Source organism: Pogona vitticeps, chromosome 9 (assembly GCF_051106095.1).
Source record: "Pogona vitticeps strain Pit_001003342236 chromosome 9, PviZW2.1, whole genome shotgun sequence".
NCBI classification, from domain to species: domain Eukaryota; kingdom Metazoa; phylum Chordata; class Lepidosauria; order Squamata; family Agamidae; genus Pogona; species Pogona vitticeps.
Window position 1 is genome coordinate 2,636,946 of NC_135791.1, and position 19,631 is coordinate 2,656,576.

The 19,631-nt window shown below is 45.5% G+C and overlaps 1 protein-coding gene across 8 annotated transcripts in view; it reads left to right on the forward strand.

Annotated features, from left to right (window-relative positions):
* Window positions 1-19,631, forward strand: part of COL16A1 (collagen type XVI alpha 1 chain) — a 117,531-nt gene that overhangs the window by 86,924 nt on the left and 10,976 nt on the right. For 7 of the 8 annotated variants that reach the window (XM_072980063.2, XM_072980062.2, XM_072980067.2 and 4 more), the window contains 14 exons: window positions 1,213-1,290; window positions 1,387-1,431; window positions 2,043-2,087; window positions 5,743-5,796; window positions 6,712-6,765; window positions 7,396-7,449; window positions 9,991-10,035; window positions 10,349-10,402; window positions 13,133-13,168; window positions 14,085-14,147; window positions 16,595-16,666; window positions 17,172-17,225; window positions 17,508-17,552; window positions 17,702-17,746. In XM_072980063.2, coding sequence (XP_072836164.2) covers window positions 1,213-1,290; window positions 1,387-1,431; window positions 2,043-2,087; window positions 5,743-5,796; window positions 6,712-6,765; window positions 7,396-7,449; window positions 9,991-10,035; window positions 10,349-10,402; window positions 13,133-13,168; window positions 14,085-14,147; window positions 16,595-16,666; window positions 17,172-17,225; window positions 17,508-17,552; window positions 17,702-17,746 — 744 coding nt within the window. The remainder of the gene's footprint in view (window positions 1-1,212; window positions 1,291-1,386; window positions 1,432-2,042; window positions 2,088-5,742; window positions 5,797-6,711; window positions 6,766-7,395; window positions 7,450-9,990; window positions 10,036-10,348; window positions 10,403-13,132; window positions 13,169-14,084; window positions 14,148-16,594; window positions 16,667-17,171; window positions 17,226-17,507; window positions 17,553-17,701; window positions 17,747-19,631) is intronic. The other variant, XM_072980066.2, reaches the window with a different exon arrangement.

A 19,631-nucleotide genomic window follows, 5' to 3' on the forward strand; every position in this document is an offset into this window, starting at 1 on the left:
TTTCCGAGGGATTTTGAAAATGAAAAATAGAGCATCAATAGAAGTGGAGTGGGGACAGGATCCAGGGGGCAGTGGCTTTTCCCCTTCATGTGGCAAGCAGCAGCTACAGAACAGGTGACAGGAATGGATTAAACTGCCTTCTTCCCTCATCTCTGCCATTGTGGTCAAAAACAAAGGCCCCTTGCAACCTCCTTTGCTCATTTCAAAAGAAAGGGGGGGGGGATTCAATAATAGATTTCCTAATTTCCCATCTAGCCTGGCCTTCAGAATGAGTCTATATATAGAACGTTTGTGTCTGCAGTCAATAGTGCATGTAGACGTGCGATTCAAAACATCTGCAACAAATTGACTAATTAAGCCTGCCGCGGGTTCTCCGTGACGCAAAGCGCCCACATTAGTTGTCAGGCGCTCTCATTTACTGTGTTGCAAATCCTGGCATTCAAATCCAAGTCCCGCTCCAAAGCAGGATGAGTCCCACATGTTCCGTTGCCACCCTCTCAAGTCTCTGGAATCTTCTCCCTATTGTTGTGGTTGTGTGCTGTCAAGTTGCCTCCAACATATGGCAAACCCTCTGAAAGAGGGACCTCCAACATGTCCGGCCCTCAACAGCCCTGCTCAGATCTCGCAAACTCAAGCTGGTGGCTTCCTTTAAGGAGTTGATCCATCTTGTATTAGGCCTTCTTTTCCTGCTGCCTTTTCCAGAGAGTCCTGCCTTCTCGTGACGGGCCCAAATTAGGAGAACCTCAGTTTCAGCATTTTTGCCTCCAGAGAGAGTTCAGGTTTGATTTGATCCTAGGACCCACTTGTCTATCTTTCTGGCAGTCCGGGGCATCTGCAAAGCTCTCCCCCAGCACCACATTTCTAAGGAACCCACGTTTTTCTCTGTTGATCACCAGTTTTACTGCTGAGTCTGTCTCCTAGCTGTATCCTCGAAAGATGTTCATGTAGATGCTCACAGGTGATGGAGATTCTTGAGTGCCCGACTGAAAAGGCTAAGTAGAGAACTCTTCCTTCACCAGAACTTTGTCTTAAAAGATGTTTAGGTCTGACAGTTTAAAAAAGAGGGGAAACCTGTTGAAAACCTCTCACTGGGATCATAACTGAGTTAGCTGACCAGAGAAAAGCGGCTGAAGGATGCCTTCCACCTAATGTTGTTCTTATATATAAAATTGGCTGGATTTCAGGGCCAAATCATCCTGTGTTTCTTTCCAGGGTGACAATGAAGAGGATTGCGCTGGAGGTCCTGGCCATCCTGGAGTTCCGGGCTTACCTGGAGAAAGAGGAGAGCAGGTAACACCACCTGAACACTCCTGATAGCAAGGATGCTGTCCTCGACCCCAGGTTTCCCAATCATCTTCTTTTCTCTTGGCTTCTTCTTCTGCACAGGGACCCCCAGGCTTACGAGGCCCCCCAGGCCCACCTGGACCAAGTGTGAGTACATCCTTCAATCCATGGCTCACCTTCTCTGTTGTTGATTTTTTCCCCCTGTGCACCACAACTAAACTTTATCCCTTACCACAGTGGTTCCCATCCTTGGGCCTCCAGATGTTCTTGGACTTCAACTCCCAGAAGCCTTCACCACCACCTCTGATGGCCAGGATTTCTGGGAGTTGAAGTCCAAGAACATCTGGAGGCCCAAGGTTGGGGACCACTGCCTTACCACCTCCTGAGTTATCAGCATAAACGGAGCCTTGCGTTCAGAATCCAGAAAGGGAAGAGTGCCTTGAGGTTTGCCGTTTGACACCCAGACTCTGAACCACTTTGCACGTTCTGAGCCTTCTGGTCTCAAAAGACCTCGTGGTGAGAGACAAAAATGGGAACAGTTTGGGAGCCCTCCATTTTGGGGGAAACAGATGCGGTTAATTTGGAAAGGTGCTCCCTCTTGCTCTTACTACAGGAAATGATGGAGTCCTGTTGGTTGCCATCAAAAATTGTCCTTCCCTTCAAGAAACTCTTCCTCTTTATGTTCCTTCTTGTGGCCCACCTTCCTTGGTCTAGACAGTGTGATTACCAAGGTGTGACTCCCTTGTTTCTTTCTTTAGGGCCTTCCAGGTTTTCCTGGAACAACTGGAGCACCTGGATTACCTGTAAGAATCCAGTACGGCACATGCTCTGTTCAGTCCTTTGTCGCTGACGCTTGTCTGGCTTCTCATCCCACCTTCTCCCTCCTTCCCTGGGCTCTGTATCTTTACAGCACAGTCAGGCACCAACAACAACAACACCCCCCATATGTGCTAAAGCACCCCCTGCCCTGGCCCCTGTGCTGGCCTTAGGCAAAGATTCTAGATCTCCAGGAGATGACCAGGTGACCTGATCATCTCCTGGGGATGTCCATCAGCTGACATGGAAATCAAAGGGTTTAACATGGAAGGTTGGGGAAGACCTTCTGGGAGACAAATATATCTGCTCCGAAGGAGCTGTTCCTGGTGCTGAACGGACCGAGCGCAGCTCTTTACATAGCTCTGGCAAAGTTTGAACTCAAAGTTCAGAGATTTCCTGGCCCTGCTAAATCGGAATCATCACAATCTTCATGGCTTCATCTGATCCACAGTTCCTTCAGGGCCAGCCCAAGAGATGTTTCATGTCTCAGTGAACACCATGGCCGTGGTGTCCACCCCTTCCGGTCCATCGTTCAGCAGGATTGGTCTGTGCATCCTTTTTAAAACTCTGATTTTGGAAGAATGTCCCTTGATGGACCAGAAAGCACCCAGATATCTCAGGGGGCTTGGGTCAGGAAAAGTGAGACACCGCTATCTCCTTTGACCCCTTGCGGTTGATCTCCAAGCACCTGCTACCTATAGCAACTGCTTCACTTTGTCTTACAATAAGGAAGGACCTGGAGTCCTTGGCCTTTCTGGAGGGACATGCTGCTTGGTCAGAACCATTCCATGCCCCGCTCCCCATACAAAGATATTCCATCACCCCAACTAATTGTGAAGAGGGCATTGCATGCTTATTACACCTGGTCTGACCAAACACTGAGAAGATTGGCTAGGTGTCGTCATTCCCCCCCCCCCTAAGTTTACACATGGCTGCTTTTGTTCCCAGTACTGAGCTAGTCAAACAAGCATTAACTAAGGAGACCATTGAGAATTGAACCCCCTCCAGGTGACGTTTGTCCCACTTCGTTTCCCACCCTTTCTACGTACACACTGAGAAAGAGTTAGCAGGTTCACGAATCAAGCTGCCTCTTCCTTCAAGACAGGGAGCCCCCTCTGCCGTGTTTGTCCCTTGTGTTTCTGGTCCTCTTGAAATAATCCTCCCACCCACACCTGGCCGCTACCGACACCGGCACCGCCACTATTAACTCCTTCATCTCATCCACCAGCACCTCATTCCACTAATGACACCGTAACTCCCACCGTCTGTGTGATTAATCACTGTGCAATGTGGCCCCCTTGGTAAAAGGCTTCCTTGCCCACCGGCATCACCATGTAACCCAAACTAACTGCACCTCGTGGGAGAGTTCCCAGTCTCGTGGGCCAAGGGTACATTGCGCGGTGGAACCGTCCTCGCATTCTGCGTTGTGTCCCTCGGTGTGTTGGACACAGAGCACTGATAAAAGCTCTTTGTGATTAGGAGCTGATTGATGAGGGGGGACTTGCAGAGTGATTGCCATTGATCAGGTAAATGCACCAGTAGGTTATACATGTACCCAGCACCCTGGTAATTATGTGGACTTGAAAACCACGTTCCACCCCATTTGAGAAACATGCCAGTTGGAAGTTGATGGGGAAATCCAAGATTTGCAATCGACAGTTTGAGGAAATTTCACTCTGCATCTTGGAATTACATTATGAAGTCCCTAAGTCATAGCAGCTGCTGCTGTTGTTTTAATCTCTGTTAAGTGTATGCATAAAACAATCAGTCCTATAGTTCATTAATTATAGTGCGCTATCAATTTAATTCTGACTTATGACGACCCTTTCCGGGGTTTTCCAAGTAGAGGATACTCAGAAGTGGTTAGGCATTCCTTTCTTCTGGGGGCATCCTAGGACTGTGCAGCTTGCCCAAGGCTACACAGGCTGGCTCTTGCTCACAGGGAGGCACAGAGAGGAATCAAATTCCCGATCTTTGGTTCTACAACTAGATACCTGAATCATTGAGCTATCCAGCCAGACCCATCGTTTGTTGGGGAAATAAATTCCCATCTGGATGGTGGGAAGAACCTGGAACTTCCATTTTTAAAAAAAGTACAGATGGTCAAATTTTACCTTGCAGATACTATGTCACGTATCGTTTGGCCCCCTGTGGTACACGAAATCAAGCTCCTGTTTCAGAGGGATAGTTCTAACAGACTGACTTCTCAGCAGATGTTGCTGTTGAAAAAGAAGCTGTGGTTGACATCCAAAGTAACTTTTTTTAAAAAAGAGAGATTCGCTGATTGGAACCATTGTCTTCTCTGAAAACGTTTAGGTCAGCGCTTCCCAACCTGGGGTCATCCAGGCATTCTTGGATTGCAGCTCCCAGAAGCCCTAGCCAGCACAGCTGGCTTCTGGGAGTTGCAGTCCAAGAACATCTGGGCTACCCAAGGATGGGAACCACTGCTTTAGGTTGCAACCAATATTGCAAATGGATTTGGTAGTTATTTTATAGTAACTGCATGCCATCAAGTCGATTCTGATGTATGGCAACCCTCTCCAGAATTTTCTAGGTAGAGAATACTAAGAACTGATTTACCCTTCCCTTATTCTGGGGAGCACCTTGGGACTGTACAGCTTGCCCAAGGCCACACAGGATGGCTCTTCTCTTGGAAGGCACATTGGGGAATCGAACCCCCAACCTCTGGGCCTGTAGCCAGATGCCTAACTCATTCAGCTTTGATTAGTAAGAAGAAAGAGCTCAAGAGAGACCAAGGAGAGATGTCACGATCATATGAGCGTATTAAGGATTTCCAAGATGCTGGTGCTGGATATGAGAGGGGTTATTGACATGCCATCTCTCACAGCTGCTGTCACGGAACAGGTGAGAGGAGGTTGAATGTGCACCTGCCACTGCAAAGCAGCTTATTTTCTCTAGTTGTATCGCTCCACACCACACACAGCTAGGCATGATCACAAAATGGTCCAAGATGCCTTTTTCCCAAACTCAGGAAGAAAACCAATCAACGTTGACATTCTTGCAATAATATCAATTCTGAAAGAAGCTCCTTGGGTGTAGGGGTGGGACGTTTGTATGTGTTTGTCCATTCCTTTGTAGTAACGACAAGCTAAGTGTGTGTGTGTGTGTGTGTGTGTGTTTCAGTTGTACAGTTATTAGACAAATCCTGACCGTAGTGTTCTTCTTCTGGATTAGTGTATTCAGATGTGGCAGGAAATATGGCTGTAAGCACTACCCTTCACAAACTTAATTTTATTCCCTGGCGAATCGGATACCCAATGAATAAAGTCTTCAGTGAATCCTATTGCTCTGCAAATCTTCCAATTCTTTTAAGCCTCCTGCAGAGAAGTACTAACCAAATATGTCCCAATATCATGAAAATAATATCCTCCCCCCCCCAAGCAAAGTGTTAGCCAGTTGAAAAATATTGGATGATAGGATATAGCCAGATCAGAGATGGTATCTGATTACTCACGGCCGTTCTACAACTCTCCTGTGTGCTCGTAGTAGATTTCCATCCTTCTATTCATCTAAATCCTCCTACACGTCTAGAAATGTGATTCCTATCCCTGAAAGGAATTATTTGAAACAAGAGTAGGAAATGTGAAATGTTTCCTTTATATTTTTCTTTTCTTTCCCAAGGGTCTCCAAGGGGAACGTGGACCTGCTGGATCTATGGGATCTAAGGGAGAACAGGTGAGCGGTGGATTCAAATAATACTAGCAGAACTTTAAAGAAGCAGCTTGTGAGGTCTGTTGATCCAGGCAAGGGTTGGACAGAATGGATGTTTTTGAACTCTCAGGGTAACCAATGGTGAAGACCCATAGGTCTTTGGAGTCAAACAACATGGCGATGCTATCTTTCAGCTTTCTGACCTAGAAGACCATCAAGATACGTTTAGATCTATTCAGTGTGGCCATGATTTGGAGTGTAGTTAGAACATTTGAGGGGACTCAAGAGTGCCTGGCCTAGGAAACCCAAGATGTACTAACTTTGCTGTAATAAACACTTTGTTTACTTTTTTAAAACATGAAAATCATGTATGTATTTATCAGTACAGCGTCCTCCATGAACGAACCTCCAAATCTGTTCTCTTTAGCTGATGGCTTTACTCAGCACCTTGACAGGACCGTTCAGAGTGGTGAACCAAAGCATGGTTAGCCAACCTAGACCATCCACCACAGGAGAAGCAAAGCTTAGATCTGGAGAGATATTCTCTCTTTTTAAAAAAAAATAATAATGTCAACTCAAAATCATATTCTTACACTCTGCAAAAACTATCTGCAACTGTAGCCACCCTCTAGTTCTGTACTCACCATCACTAATCTGAATTAGTTCACTGTAGTTCTCCCCCTTCCACTGCTCTGCCTTATGAGTACAACTGATAGGATAACACTGTCATTTTTGTGGCTATGGAGCTGTGTGAGAGTATTCAGATGCAGTACAATTATATGTACAGGCCTCATTAGAATAGAGCCAAATGACAAGATCAAACTCAACCACAGAGGGATGGTCTAGAAGAGATGAAAGCCATTCCTTTGGGTCATTTAGAGTTGCTTCAGGCCAACGAGTTGATGTGCTTTGATCTTTTTCCAATCATTTCTTCCATAGGGTCCCCCAGGACAGCCTGGATATCCTGGAGCGATGGGTCCCCCCGGGCTACCTGTGAGTATGACCGGTGGAAGGAATTAAAAAAAAAAAACAAGCTAGTCAGGTGGAGTCTTTATAGAAGAAGTCGGGGAAGATGGGCAAGTAACAGGTTCGGCTTAGGTTATGGGGAAAGACTTCACTACGATAGGAGGTAAACATTATATTGCACATCTCAAGAAAATGTACAGTAAGCCCGCTTCACAAACCAGCAGCCCAGGTTGTGAACCTTGATATACATGATTCACACCCAGATTTCAGTTTTCTAAACTCATGTGTTACGTTCCTGGAGTCCAAATCTTTCCATAGTTGACGGTTTTTGGAGGATCTCGTGGTTCTGTGGCACTTTGGTGTGCAAGATATGTAATATTCAACCTTATTTTTCTCAATTAAAAGTTGGTTGCTTTGTTTCAGCTTGGGGGTGGGTGGGAAAACCCACATTTTTATAATTTGAAAATGCAAACCGCTGGGTCTAAGTTTTCAACATCTGTCTGACTTTGCATTTCTTAAAAAAAAAAAACTTTCAGCTCTAGCCTAAATAAGAAAGTGAGGGGAACTGGTCAACATTTGCTGCCTTTAACGGTCCCGTTAGATTATCTCCTCATAATAAAGCTTTCTCTTTCTTTTTGCCTACCTGCGTGTCATCAGGGCGCTAAAGGGGAGCGAGGATATGCAGGCCCCCCTGGAGAGAAAGGAGAATCAGTAAGTATCTGGGGGAGGGGTTTCCTCGATTCAAACCTGTCTCCAAAAGGTGCGGATTGGGTCCAAGCTCTTAGAAGGATCCTATCACCCCCTATGAGTCTTCTCGGCTTTTACGGTCTTCTGGGGAGCCCCTTCTCTTGGCTCCACCGCCTACACCAAATGAGGACACGAGACAGGGCTTTCTCGGTGGTTGCTCCCGGGCTTTAGACCAGGTTGGCCCCTTCCCTCTTGTCCTTCCGCCATCAGCCAAATACCTTCAGGCAGGTCTTGAAGCCGTAACTTATCTCAGGAAGGCTTTTTTTAAAATCAGTGGTTCTTAACCTTGGGTTACTCAGGTGTTTTTGAACTGCAACTCCCAGAAACCTCAGCCAGCACAGCTGGTGGTGAAGGCTTCTGGGAGTTGCAGTCCAAAAACACCTGAGTAACCCAAGGTTAAGAACCACTGTTTTAAATGCTGGGTGTTTTATAATGTTTTTGAATTGTTTTTATACTTGATTTTTAAAATCTTAATGTATCTTTCATTGGGGTGGGTTTTTTAGCACGATATTTGCACTTTTTAAAATGGTTGCTTTACCTCTTGTGAGTCGGCTTGGGTCCCCTATGGCAGTGGTCCCCAACCTTGGGCCTCCAGATGTTCTTAGACTTCAACTCCCAGAAATCTTGGACAGCAGAGGTGGTTGTGAAGGCTCCTAGGAGTTGTAGTCCAAGAACATCTGGAGACCCAAGGTTGGGGAACACTGCCCTATGGCAGTGGTCTCCAACTTGGGCCTCCAGATCTTCTTGGACTGTAACTCCCAGAAGCCTTCACCATCACCACCTCTACTGGCCAGGATTTCTGGGAGTTGAAGTCCAAGAACATCTAGAGGTCCAAGGTTGGGGACCACTGCCCTATGGGAGAAAGGGGCTAAGTAAGTAAGTAAGTAAGTAAGTAAGTAAGTAAGTAAGTAAGGAAGGAAGGAAGGAAGGAAGGAAGGAAGGAAGGAAGGAAGGAAGGAAGGAAGGAAGGAAGGAAGGAAGGAAGGAAGGAAGGAAGGAAGGAAGATTTGAAGACCCTTCTGCAGGTGCCATAGTTTAGTAGATGGTGATTCATCTTTTAATGACATGCTCTCTGTAACATCTCAGATGACCCACAGTTGACACCTGTCACTGTGTCGTGTTCGCACCATGCAAAGAGAGGTTTTGGCTTTTTTCAGACCCTTTCCAAACTATCTTTTTTGCTGGTTGAGTTATAACGCTGCTTTGATACTGTGGTCCCAGCTGTTAAAGGTTGTTGTGCTGGCTCTTTAATATAATCTATGAGCCGCCTTGGGATCAGAAACCTGAAAGGTCATAGGTGCGAGATGAAATGAGAGGAAGCAAAAGTAATGAATAGCAAAGCCCTCGCTCTGGCAAAAACATGATGAGGTCAGGAGGGAGCATATTACCGGATATTATTCTATCCTATTATAAGATAGACATTTCTCTTAAACCGAATGGGAAAAACAACTAGCTCGGTGTACTTTTCAGTGACTTCAAAATGACTTTCCAACATTTGGACTTGGGCTGTGCACCAAATTAACACAAATCCCAAATTCCGAACCGCAAATCAGCTTATTTTGGACTGGCTCAAAGAAGAATGGGAAGACTGGGATCTAGACAGAAGCAGATTTGATTCAACGCACAAACTAGAAGAGAATTGTTTTGCTGCATTGCGTCAATCACCTTAATGTGCAAACCCCTGAAACTCACTCTCTGGAGTCTAACAAGCTTAACTCCCCCCCTTTAGGGTTTATCATGTCACCAAATTTCAGGTACATCCATGCAAAAAGACCAAAGTTGTAACTATTTCAGTTTTCGAACATGTGGGCGTTACCAGTGTTCAAATCAGTTGAGTTCTGGGGCATGAATAGAATCACATGGGGTGCAGATCACTCTGGACCTCAATGAGGTGGGGGGTATATTTTGGATCCCTAAATTTGCCTCTAGAACAGCGGTTCCCAGCCTTGGGTCTCCAGGTGTTCTTGGACTGCAACTCCCAAAAATCCTGACCAGCAGAGGTGGTGGTGAAGGCTTTTGGGAGTTGCAGTCCAAGAACATCTGGGGCCCCAAAGATGGGAACCACCGCTCTAGAATGAATGGACTTGCAGGCAGCCCACGTTTAAAGGAGTTTTCTTAGCCCTGCACAGGAATTCGGGGGGGGGGGAAGCACCTGGGGCTTCATCTAGGCAGACTGGGCTTTGATCGTGAACTACGAGCCCTTTTGCTAATAGATTTGCACACAGAAAATTAAAATTGATGTAATTATCACACATTACTGCAACTGTATTCCTATCACAGACCTTAAGACAGTTCAGTACATATAATTTGCATAGTCATTAAAGAACGTCCTAAAACAGTCCCTTGTCTCTTTCCTTGGCCTTTCGTAGGTAGAAGTTCTTATTATTAACATGCCCACAAAAATGTTAATTAAATCATCCCTGCCATCTCCCTGCTTCCATCATCCCTTTCCCAAGGCGTGTTATACTATGTGTCTTCTTTTCTCTTTTTTTCCTGTCTCTCTAGGGTCCTCCTGGTTTGGATGGTCCTGCAGGCCCCGTGGGACCCCCGGTAAGCACCAAAGCTTAGCTGTACTCCTAATAGGAACTCAACAGCCAGACCTTGGTCTACGGTCTCATTTGACGGAGTCTGTGATCTGGCCGGCCAGGGTGGGCAGAATGTTCAACCCAACTGTTGTCTGTGTGGTGCTTCTCCAAGGTCAAAGTCTTGCACCAAGAGAAAGACAATGTGAAAACAGAGATAGGGAACAAACCAAAGTGTGCTGGTTTGTGGCCACAACGAGAACAAAGTGAGCTCAAAGCAAATTGCACGGCAGTAGGAAATGGAAGCAGCCCTCCTCACCTTTGTTCCCTCCTTCCACCAGGGTCCGAGAGGAGAGCGAGGGTCACCTGGCAGTGCCGGAGAAAAAGGCGATTCGGTAAGACGTTCTTCTAAGAAGGCTGTTGTTTGGCTTCGGTTCGGGCCACAACCGGGACAAGCCCAGAGTGTGACCGTGGGCTGGTCTTCTGTCCATTTCTAAACACAATCAGCTCTCCTTTCTGTGCCGTGAAACCACACACACTCTCTCCCAAGACACACGGAGAGGATTCAACCTCCCAGCCCTCGACTTCAGAACCAGTCGCTCCCTGGAGCTGTGCCAGCCCTCAATGAATTCCTGCAAAGACCCATCGCAAACTAGAGCTAGCTCGTTAGCATATGCCAGGAGGTGAACGAGACCCTGGTTTAAGGATTTTCTTTTCTCTTTTTATTACAAGACATTGATAACGCTGATTTCTGCCCTAGGTCTCAACCTTGAAGCTTATTATCAACACCTTGAACTCAGAGTGCAAGGGTGTCAGTAGCCGGTGTGATCTTTCTAAAACTAGTGCCGTCTGGCATCTGTGCAGTGATCTTCGTCCGTGGATAATGGGTGTTGTAGTCTGACACATCCAGAGTGCAAAGGGGTTGGACAAGGCTTTCTTAACAGTCACCCTTCTGCCATGCAGAGTCTGCCCCTTCAAAGTTTCCTCACCAACACCTACGTATACCTTGTAAAGTTTGAAAATTTTCAAGTAGATGGAGACGGTCATTGATCACCCAGCCTTTGTGTGTTTTCACACCAGGACACGTGCAATATTCTGTCATTCCTCTTTCTTCCTCTGGTATTCTTAGAAAAATATATATATATATATAATTTTTAGTGTCCACCTGGAAGGTGGCCTCCATCATCCTACTTAGCTGGCATGTGTTAGCATGTAATGGATCTAAAGCGAGAGGGACAAGAGTATTTTCCCACCCACCCCACCACCCAACCGGCTCCACAAACACCCATTTAACACTGTCTGATAGTGTGAAAAATGATCCTTTTCCATGAATATTTATTGATGTGCTATTTATTCATTAAAAATGCATCCTGCTTCTCCATAAAAAGGTCCGAGGCAGCTGAAACCATTAACATAGTATAAAAAGCAAAATGCACTGTATAATGAAGGGAAGCAAAGGCTAAAAGCAAACACACAGACGCCCAAAACAAAAGAGATAAAAACAAACAAGAAAAGAAACACGAAAAGCAGAACAATTTAAGTGGCATCTATCTATCTATCTATCTATCTATCTATCTATCTATCTATCTATCTATCTATCTATCTATCTATCTATCTATCTATCTATCTATCTATCTATCTATCTATCTATCTATCTATCTATCTATCTATCTATCTATCTATCTATCTATCCATCCATCCATCCATCCATCCATCCATCCATCCATCCATCCATCCATCCATCCATCCATCCATCCATCCATCCATCCATCCATCCATCCATCCATCCATCCATCCATCCAATCTATCTCTCTATCTCTCTATCTCTCTGTCTATCTATCTCTCTATCTATCTCTCTATCTATCTATCTATCTATCTATCTATCTATCTATCTATCTATCTATCTATCTATCTATCTATCTCTCTCTCTCTCTCTCTCTCTCTCTATCTATCTATCTATCTATCTATCTATCTATCTATCTATCTATCTATCTATCTATCTATCTATCTATCTATCTATCTATCTATCTATCTATCTAATCACCCATTCTTACTCCCATCTTTCATATCTCCTGGTTATAAGCTGTGCCAGTCTAATGACTGATGTTACCAGACTGGCATTAGGTACAGATACAATGTGTTTGGTGATTTACCCTTTCTGCATCCTCGTCTTCCTCTGAAGTGCTCAGAGCATCATCCTTGGCAACGCCCATGAAGAAAGCAAGATGCACCAACATGGAACGTGTCCACGTTCGCATCAATCCCAGAAGGTAGAGGCCAACTTGAGAAATGGGTCAAACACAACTTTTTCATGGTAGAGTAGCAGGGATTAGATTTTGTCTCCACAGCATTTAGACCAGATGTTTCCCAACCTTGGATCCCCAGATGAACTAAAACTGCCAGAAGCCTTCACTACTAGCCATGCTGGCCAGGATTTCTAGGAATTGTAGTCCAGGAACCTCCAAGGACCCAAGGTTGAGTCTCAATGAATAGACCAAGTCTTTCCAAGATGAAAGACTCACATGAGCAGAAAACATGCCTCTTCAGACTCATCAGCCCAAATCCTGTTGCCTAGAGTAATAAACTGCACTAGAGCAGAACCATTGAATCAACAGGGTTTTGGTGAGTCATCCCCTCTATCAATTCAACTGATTCCAATGGGTCTACTCTAACAGCAATGTATTATGCTAATCAACGGGTACACCCTTCTGAATGTGTCGATGGCGCTGGACCCTGTAACGCCCAAATAGGGTTTATCTTTTGCACCAAATTGCAAAAACTGGGGTAAAATAATTCCAGTAAGAATGGCTAATTTTTTTTTTAGCCACTTAAGTTGCTCTGAAGCCCAAATCTCTTGAGACGCGGTTGCATTGGGCAAGGAGAGCCAGTCCATATGAGTAAGATAGTTTCACATCCTCAAGAGTCTCGTTCATAGACTTACAAGACCAAACTCTGCTTAACTTTGGATACACTTTGCCACACCTTTTGATCACAGCAGATGCCATTCTGCCATTCTGGTGTCCCCCAAGGCTCCCCTCCTCTTGACTAAGGAAATATTCTGCCCACCAGTGAGACTTGACCTGCGATTGATCTCAGTTTTTAAACTTCCTTTTTTTTATTTCTAGGGATTCCAAGGCCAGCCTGGTTTCCCTGGACCACCTGTAAGTGCTTTGCATCTTAAAGGCATTTTCAGATTTCTGGGCCATCATCATTACAGGGTTATACAGATGGAGGAATGAGTGAAGTGGAACCAACATAGGGACAAAAGACAGGGCATGCTTAGACACTTCCAGCAGGGATTTGGGAGAGGTTTAAGGCTCTCTTTGCAACCGAGCAGAATCTTAAAAGAAATGAATTTGAAGAGTCAGAACCTTTCCGCAAGGCAATAACTGTGTGAGGAGGAAAACAAATAATCCAGGCGCTTTCCCCCCCCCCCTCCCTGATTATCACAGGAGAACTTTGCTGGGCTAGGAGGTTTCCAGAAGGAGATGAAAAACATAGACCGGGAAGCCATGGAAAGAGGATTTGAACCATGTGCAAAACAAACAGCTTCAAAGTTGTGTTTTTTTAATAAGAGAATATACCGAGAGATGTAAAAAAATGAGCTCTCAGCTCCTTCTTCAAAGCTCAGCACTAGGTTTTTAAAAAGGAGGGTTGTCAAGGGGGTGGTGCAATTCAGCTCAGGCTTAAAAGAATGAGATGAGAACACAGAACACAGGGATAGAAATCAGCGTCTCTGCTTAGATACCAGCAAGTTGCTGTCCCTTAATGATTGCAGGGATGTGCTGGAAAATACAGGAAAAGAGGGAAGGCTTCTGGGCTTTGTACATTTCTTGCCCTTTCTGTTCGTATGACTACAGGAGGAGGGAGGGAGTTCCGATTCGTTTGATCTACTTAATTTTGGCATGCTGCACCCTTCAGTTCATTTTAATGCAAGATGGTGATCTCTTTCTGGTTCGGTGCACAAGCAGCTACTTAGGGTTTGCTCCCGCATGACGTTTTATAGCATGAAGCCAGAGGACTTCCTTGGGATTGCAGAAACAATCTGTTTATTTTGTGTCTGCCTGTCTGTTTTAGGGGCCACCGGGCTTTCCAGGAAAAGCAGGATCACCTGGGCCCCCGGGGCCTCAAGCGGAAAAGGTGAGTAGGTAAAAGTGAAGGTGGGTGCTTAAAAAGTTGGGTCCAAGGGAGGGAGGAAGGAAGGAAGGAAGGAAGGAAGGAAGGAAGGAGCTCAGGATGGATGGATGGATGGATGGATGGATGGATGGATGAAGGGAAGGGAAGGGAAGGGAAGGGAAGGGAAGGGAAGGGAAGGGAAGGGAAGGGAAGGGAAGGGAAGGGAAGGGAAGGGAAGGGAAGGGAAGGGAAGGGAAGGGAAGGGAAGGGAAGGGAAGGAAGGAAGGAAGGAAGGAAGGAAGGAAGGAAGGAAGGAAGGAAGGAAGGAAGGAAGGAAGGAAGGAAGGAAGGAAGGAAGGAAGGAAGGAAGGAAGGAAGGAAGGAAGAGGGTCTTTCTCTCACTGGAAGAGAAGAACCAAGGCAGATGGAACAGGATAGATTGGTCCATAGGAGTACCCCTGCAAACCATATAACGGAAAGGAAATGATGATCTTCAGATTAGGTGAAGATGCCATCTGAACGAAGAGGAATTCCAGCCCAGAATACCAACGTGACTAGGGTTTCTCCCAAGGAGGCTTTCATTATGAAACGGCTCTGCCTTGTTTACAGGATTTTAGGCAGGGTCTAAGCCATCGTGGTCTACCACTTCTAATCCTTCTGCATTTTCCCAGCACACCTTCTTTATTTTCCCTCTTCTCCCTTCCTGCAAAAAAGAAAAGAAAATAAGATACGCATAGCTGCAGAACTTGTCTTGACTGATTTGCACCAGGAGTTAGCTGTTCGCTAGGGAAGCAGCTGACGCAGCAAGCTGCAAACTATGTCAAATTTGGCCCTTACCCTGGTTTGGATCTTATCCACACATTCCACAATCCTTCAGCTTCTTTGCCTCACTTTCCCTACATCCTGTTCCCACCCCTGCTGCCTCTTTCTCTTTTCTAGGAGCGGGGTTGGTTGACCAAGGGGTTCTCTCCTTCTCGGTTAGGACACCTAGATCAAGGAGTCGTTGATGATGACTCAAAGTTCATTGTGTCTCTGAATCTGCTCCAGATTTATATGAACTTTGCAGGAACGATCCAGGCTTTTGAACTCCCTCTGGCACCTCCTAAGAAGAACTTCATCTACCAACTCTCTTGAATACAGTACCTGATAGGCTGCTGTGGCAGATTATTCCCCTACAAATTTTAAGTGTTGATGGCCTTGCTGCTGGTCTTTCACTGCCATATTAATATGAGAAGAGAGTGAGGGTGACTTGAGAGTTCACATGGTGGAGCTGAGAATGGATGGGAGGTCAACAAGGACCAAACGTAGCTCATCCTTTCCAATTTTTGCTGTCTTGGTTTGTTTAAAATGTCAGAGGGGAACCGTTAGAAGCCAGAGGAAATTAAGGCAAACCACCGAAATTTAATTAGTGTAATGCTCTTTCTTATGACGCAAGCGCTTTTGTGGTTAAAGAGAGATGAGGGATGGGGGAGATTGGAAGGAGGTGATCCACTTGGCCTTAGGCAAGTCCCGTTGGCTACCATCCTATTACTTATGCCTGTTGGCGTAAATCCAGGAGAGTAAATCTCGGCGGCAGATTGCTGCTAGTAAAAAAGTCAGCGCTCGTATTTCTTGTTGCATGCCAGTTGTGTGACTTTGTGCGCATCAAGAAATACAAGCCTTGTCTTCTTAACAGTTGGCCATTTGCTGCTGAAATTTACACTGCTGGATTTACACTGGCATTCAATGAATAATAGGATTGTGGCCCCAGTCTTTGAACGAAGAGCTCTCGTCTGCCCACAATGGTCTCTAGAACTGTGTCTGTAGACGAAGCACTGATCGGGGGAGACGATATTGTTTCTAGTATATCCTATTAAGGAGGTACTCTAATGCCAATCATAACAAGCCTTAAGGAGAAAATAGCCATTGGCTTGCAGTAGGGAAAAATATGAGTCCATGGCAGAAGAAAAAGGAACAGAAGGGGAGTCTGGGCTTATTCCTGGACTTTGCTGACATCTGTTGCTCATCTAAAAGAATGCACCATTAGGATTTGCTCGATTTTCTGGAAAGATGGAGAGGCGATTTCAAGAAAGGGAGCTTAAGCAATGAAGAGTAATAATAGTAAAGTGCCAACCGGTCAGTTCTGACTTACGTTGACCTTCCTGGTGGTCTTCTAGAAATAAAGAATCCAGAAGTGGTCCATCATCAGTCCTTCCTTTAGGTGGCCCTCAGGGACTTGGGCAAGTGGCCTAGGGCTCCACAGGCTGGCTTTTCTTCCAGGAGGCACAGTGGGGGAATTGAGCCGCTCAACTGGTGCTCCCAACCCACTGAGCTCTCTGGCCAGCTAACAATAAGAAGAAGAAGATGGAGAAAAGGAAGGGAGTCCCATTACCCAGACTTCTCCTCCGGCTAAGCCCTTTCTTGCCTCTTGTTGGACATATTGGAGGCTGATGAACCTTTTAATCATTGCAGCTGAACATGGATTTTTGCAGGGCAGTGAGGGCATGCGTGGACCTCCTGGGATGACCGGCCCACCAGGGCCTCCAGGACCTCCTGGGATCCAGGTAAGTATGCTGGTTGGCAGTGGTTTACAAAATCCTGATACGAAGATGAGAGAGAGTAAGGGGAGTGGCTTCATGAAGATGCTAAGTACTCTACAGGGAAGTTCCAATAACACATCCTTATTAAAGCCTTGATTTAGCTACAAGATCATTGCAAGATGGAGTCATATAAAAGCATCTGTGCAGTTAATGTGTTGGGGTTTTTTTTAGCCTTCCAAATTTCATTGCCAAGTCCAAGGTCCAACAGTTGATGGGAAAGGCACTCGTCACAATGTTTTCTCTGTTTCAGCTTTACATCAGACTAACATAGCACAAACCTTGGTTTGCAAGCCAACATCAGACCATGGTTTCTGATTCAGGTTTGCCACCCAATTGCAAACCATGCTTTTGTCAACTCAGGCGTCACCTGAGATGACACATAAAGGGAAGCCCTTAGAAGACTTACAGTGTACTTTAGGAATGCACCCGTAAGTATGCAAATTACACATAAACCTGAGTTTGTTTCCAGGGTCCACCTGGTTTGGAAGGACTTGATGGAAAAGATGGAAAACCAGGACTACGGGTAAGAACCCCCAGATCACAGTGGCTTTTGGCCAGCATTCCCCACCAAAGACTCTCAATTATATCACAACCCTCTTGAAAAATTACAGCTGTGCTCAGCTTTGTCTGGGATCTGGTCCCCTATCACCAGTTGTGGGCCTACTGTGGTTGGCCACTGAGATACCCATGAAGAGGGGATAAGCACAGCTTTTTGCACCCCAAAGGAAACATTGGCCCAGATAGCTTAGTCCTTTCCACTGAGATTGCTCCCTCCTTGAGAGGACTAACTCTTATCTTTCTTTAGGGTGACCCTGGAACTGCAGGACCACCAGGAAGGATGGGACCTCCAGTAAGTTGTAGGCCATTTAACACCATGTTGGACCTCATGACTTTCTTGTACTAGAGGACAGAAGTTCAAGAAGGCGGATTGTTCGAAATCTCCAGACAAGTAGCTCGGCATTGCCTACTCAAATTCTTTGTTTGCTTTCTCCCCTCTAGGGATTCAAAGGGAAGACAGGTCACCCAGGCCTCCCTGGACAAAAGGTGAGCCTTACGCTACTGATCCCAGGATCATGAACAGACGTGGGCTTGTGAACAGTGGGAAAAGAAGAAGGAGGGGGGGGGAAGAAATCCTTTTAAAAGGGACTAGGTATCTCTGAGGTTTTAGTCTTTTGGTATCTCCTGCCAGGACTCGGATCAAGTCATCCGCAAAGAATTATGTGCTTCCAGATGGAGACTCCCCTGTGCTATTAATCCAAAGTTATGGTCCACCTTGTTCACCTTTTCTGTTTTTGATTTTGGCTTTGACTTTGACATTGACTTTGATTCGGTTTTGACTTTGATGTTGGTTGGTTGGTTGGTTGGTTGGTTGGTTGGTTGGTTGGTTGGTTGGTTGGTTGGTTGGTTGGTTGGTTGGTTGGTTGGTTGGTTGGTTGGTTGGTTGGTTGGTTGGTTGGTTGGTTGGTTGGTTGGTTGGTTGGTTGGTTGGTTGGTTGGTTGGTTGGTTGGTTGGTTGGTTTGGCAAAGAAAAAGGAAGGGGGAAATAGTTGTGTGAGGGGCACACCTAGAAGGGAATGGTGTGAGGAGCCCCCTGAAAAAAATCCATTAGGGGCAGGACACTTATCAGTGGCTCATCCATGAGGATAAGATGCCCTCATCTCAAACTCAGGCAATGCCGGATGAAGAGGAAGAGGTTTTCTGCACATGCTTGTACTTGCCTGTCCGTGTGTGTGTGTGTGTGTGTGTGTGTGTGTGTGCGTGCGTGCGCGTGCGTGCGTGCGTGCGTGCGTGCGTGCGTGTGTGTGTGCGCGCGCGCACGTGTAAGCAAGCATGCATGTGTGTGTGTGTACATGCCCTTGTATGAATAGCCATCTTTGCCCCATCCTGTCCTTTGTAGGTTGTTGTGCCACCTGCTGCCCACCGAGTATACAGTGGTGCCTCGCATGTTTGCTTCGTTTAACTTTTTTTTCGCTTAACGTTTATTTTTTCAGAGTCAGATTGTGCTTTGTATAACGTTTTTCCCTATGGGCGATTTTCACATAGCGATTTTGGGACCATGCTTCGCTTAACGTTTTTGGTTTTAGGTCCCCTGCTTCACTTAACGATGTTCATTTTTTCAATTACAAAAGTGTCTTAACATGTTGAAAAACGGTTTTAAATGCTTGGAATCGTTAGTGCACCTTCTAAAATGTGTGCATACTTAATTTGGCGTTGATCTGACTTTTCATTAATTTTTTGTGATTTTTTTTCTCCCCCATAGGAAACAATGGAGCTGTCAGATTTTGACAGCTGTCAAAAGTTGGGGGGGAAAAATTCACCATAAATTAACGAAAAGTCAGATCAAAGCCAAATTAACTTTTGCATCCGTTTTAGAGGGTGCAGAAGCTAATCCAAGCATTTAAAACCATTTTTGACCCTTTTATGACACACTTAAATTTGCAAAAATTGACTTCGCAAAACCATTGAAATGTATTGAGTCGGCTTCAATACATTCCAATGGAGGAAACATTGTATCGTTTAACAATGTTTCCTATGGGTTTTTTCGCTTAAGGACGGCAATCCGTGCCTATTGGAACGGATTAACCGGTTTCCAATGCATTCCTATGGGAAATGGTGTTTCGCATAAAGTTTTTTTCGCATAAGGTTTTTTTTTTTTGGAACCAATTAAAAACGTTATGCGAGGCACCACTGTAATAGGTTACAGATCCCGCTGCTCCTTGAAGGATGAATATTTCATCTGGCACACAAAAAAGTCAAAAGGAGACGGAGGGCATTGTCTGCCAGAGCTCTGAGCCTGGTAGTGGGCCAGCCTCAGGCTCAAAATTCTGAGCATAGGCGTCTTCTCTATTGGTAGCCCTCCTGTGTTTTCCCAGCCATTCCTCTGCCTTTTTTCTCTTTACGAAAACATCTGTGAAGGGGGAAAAGATGT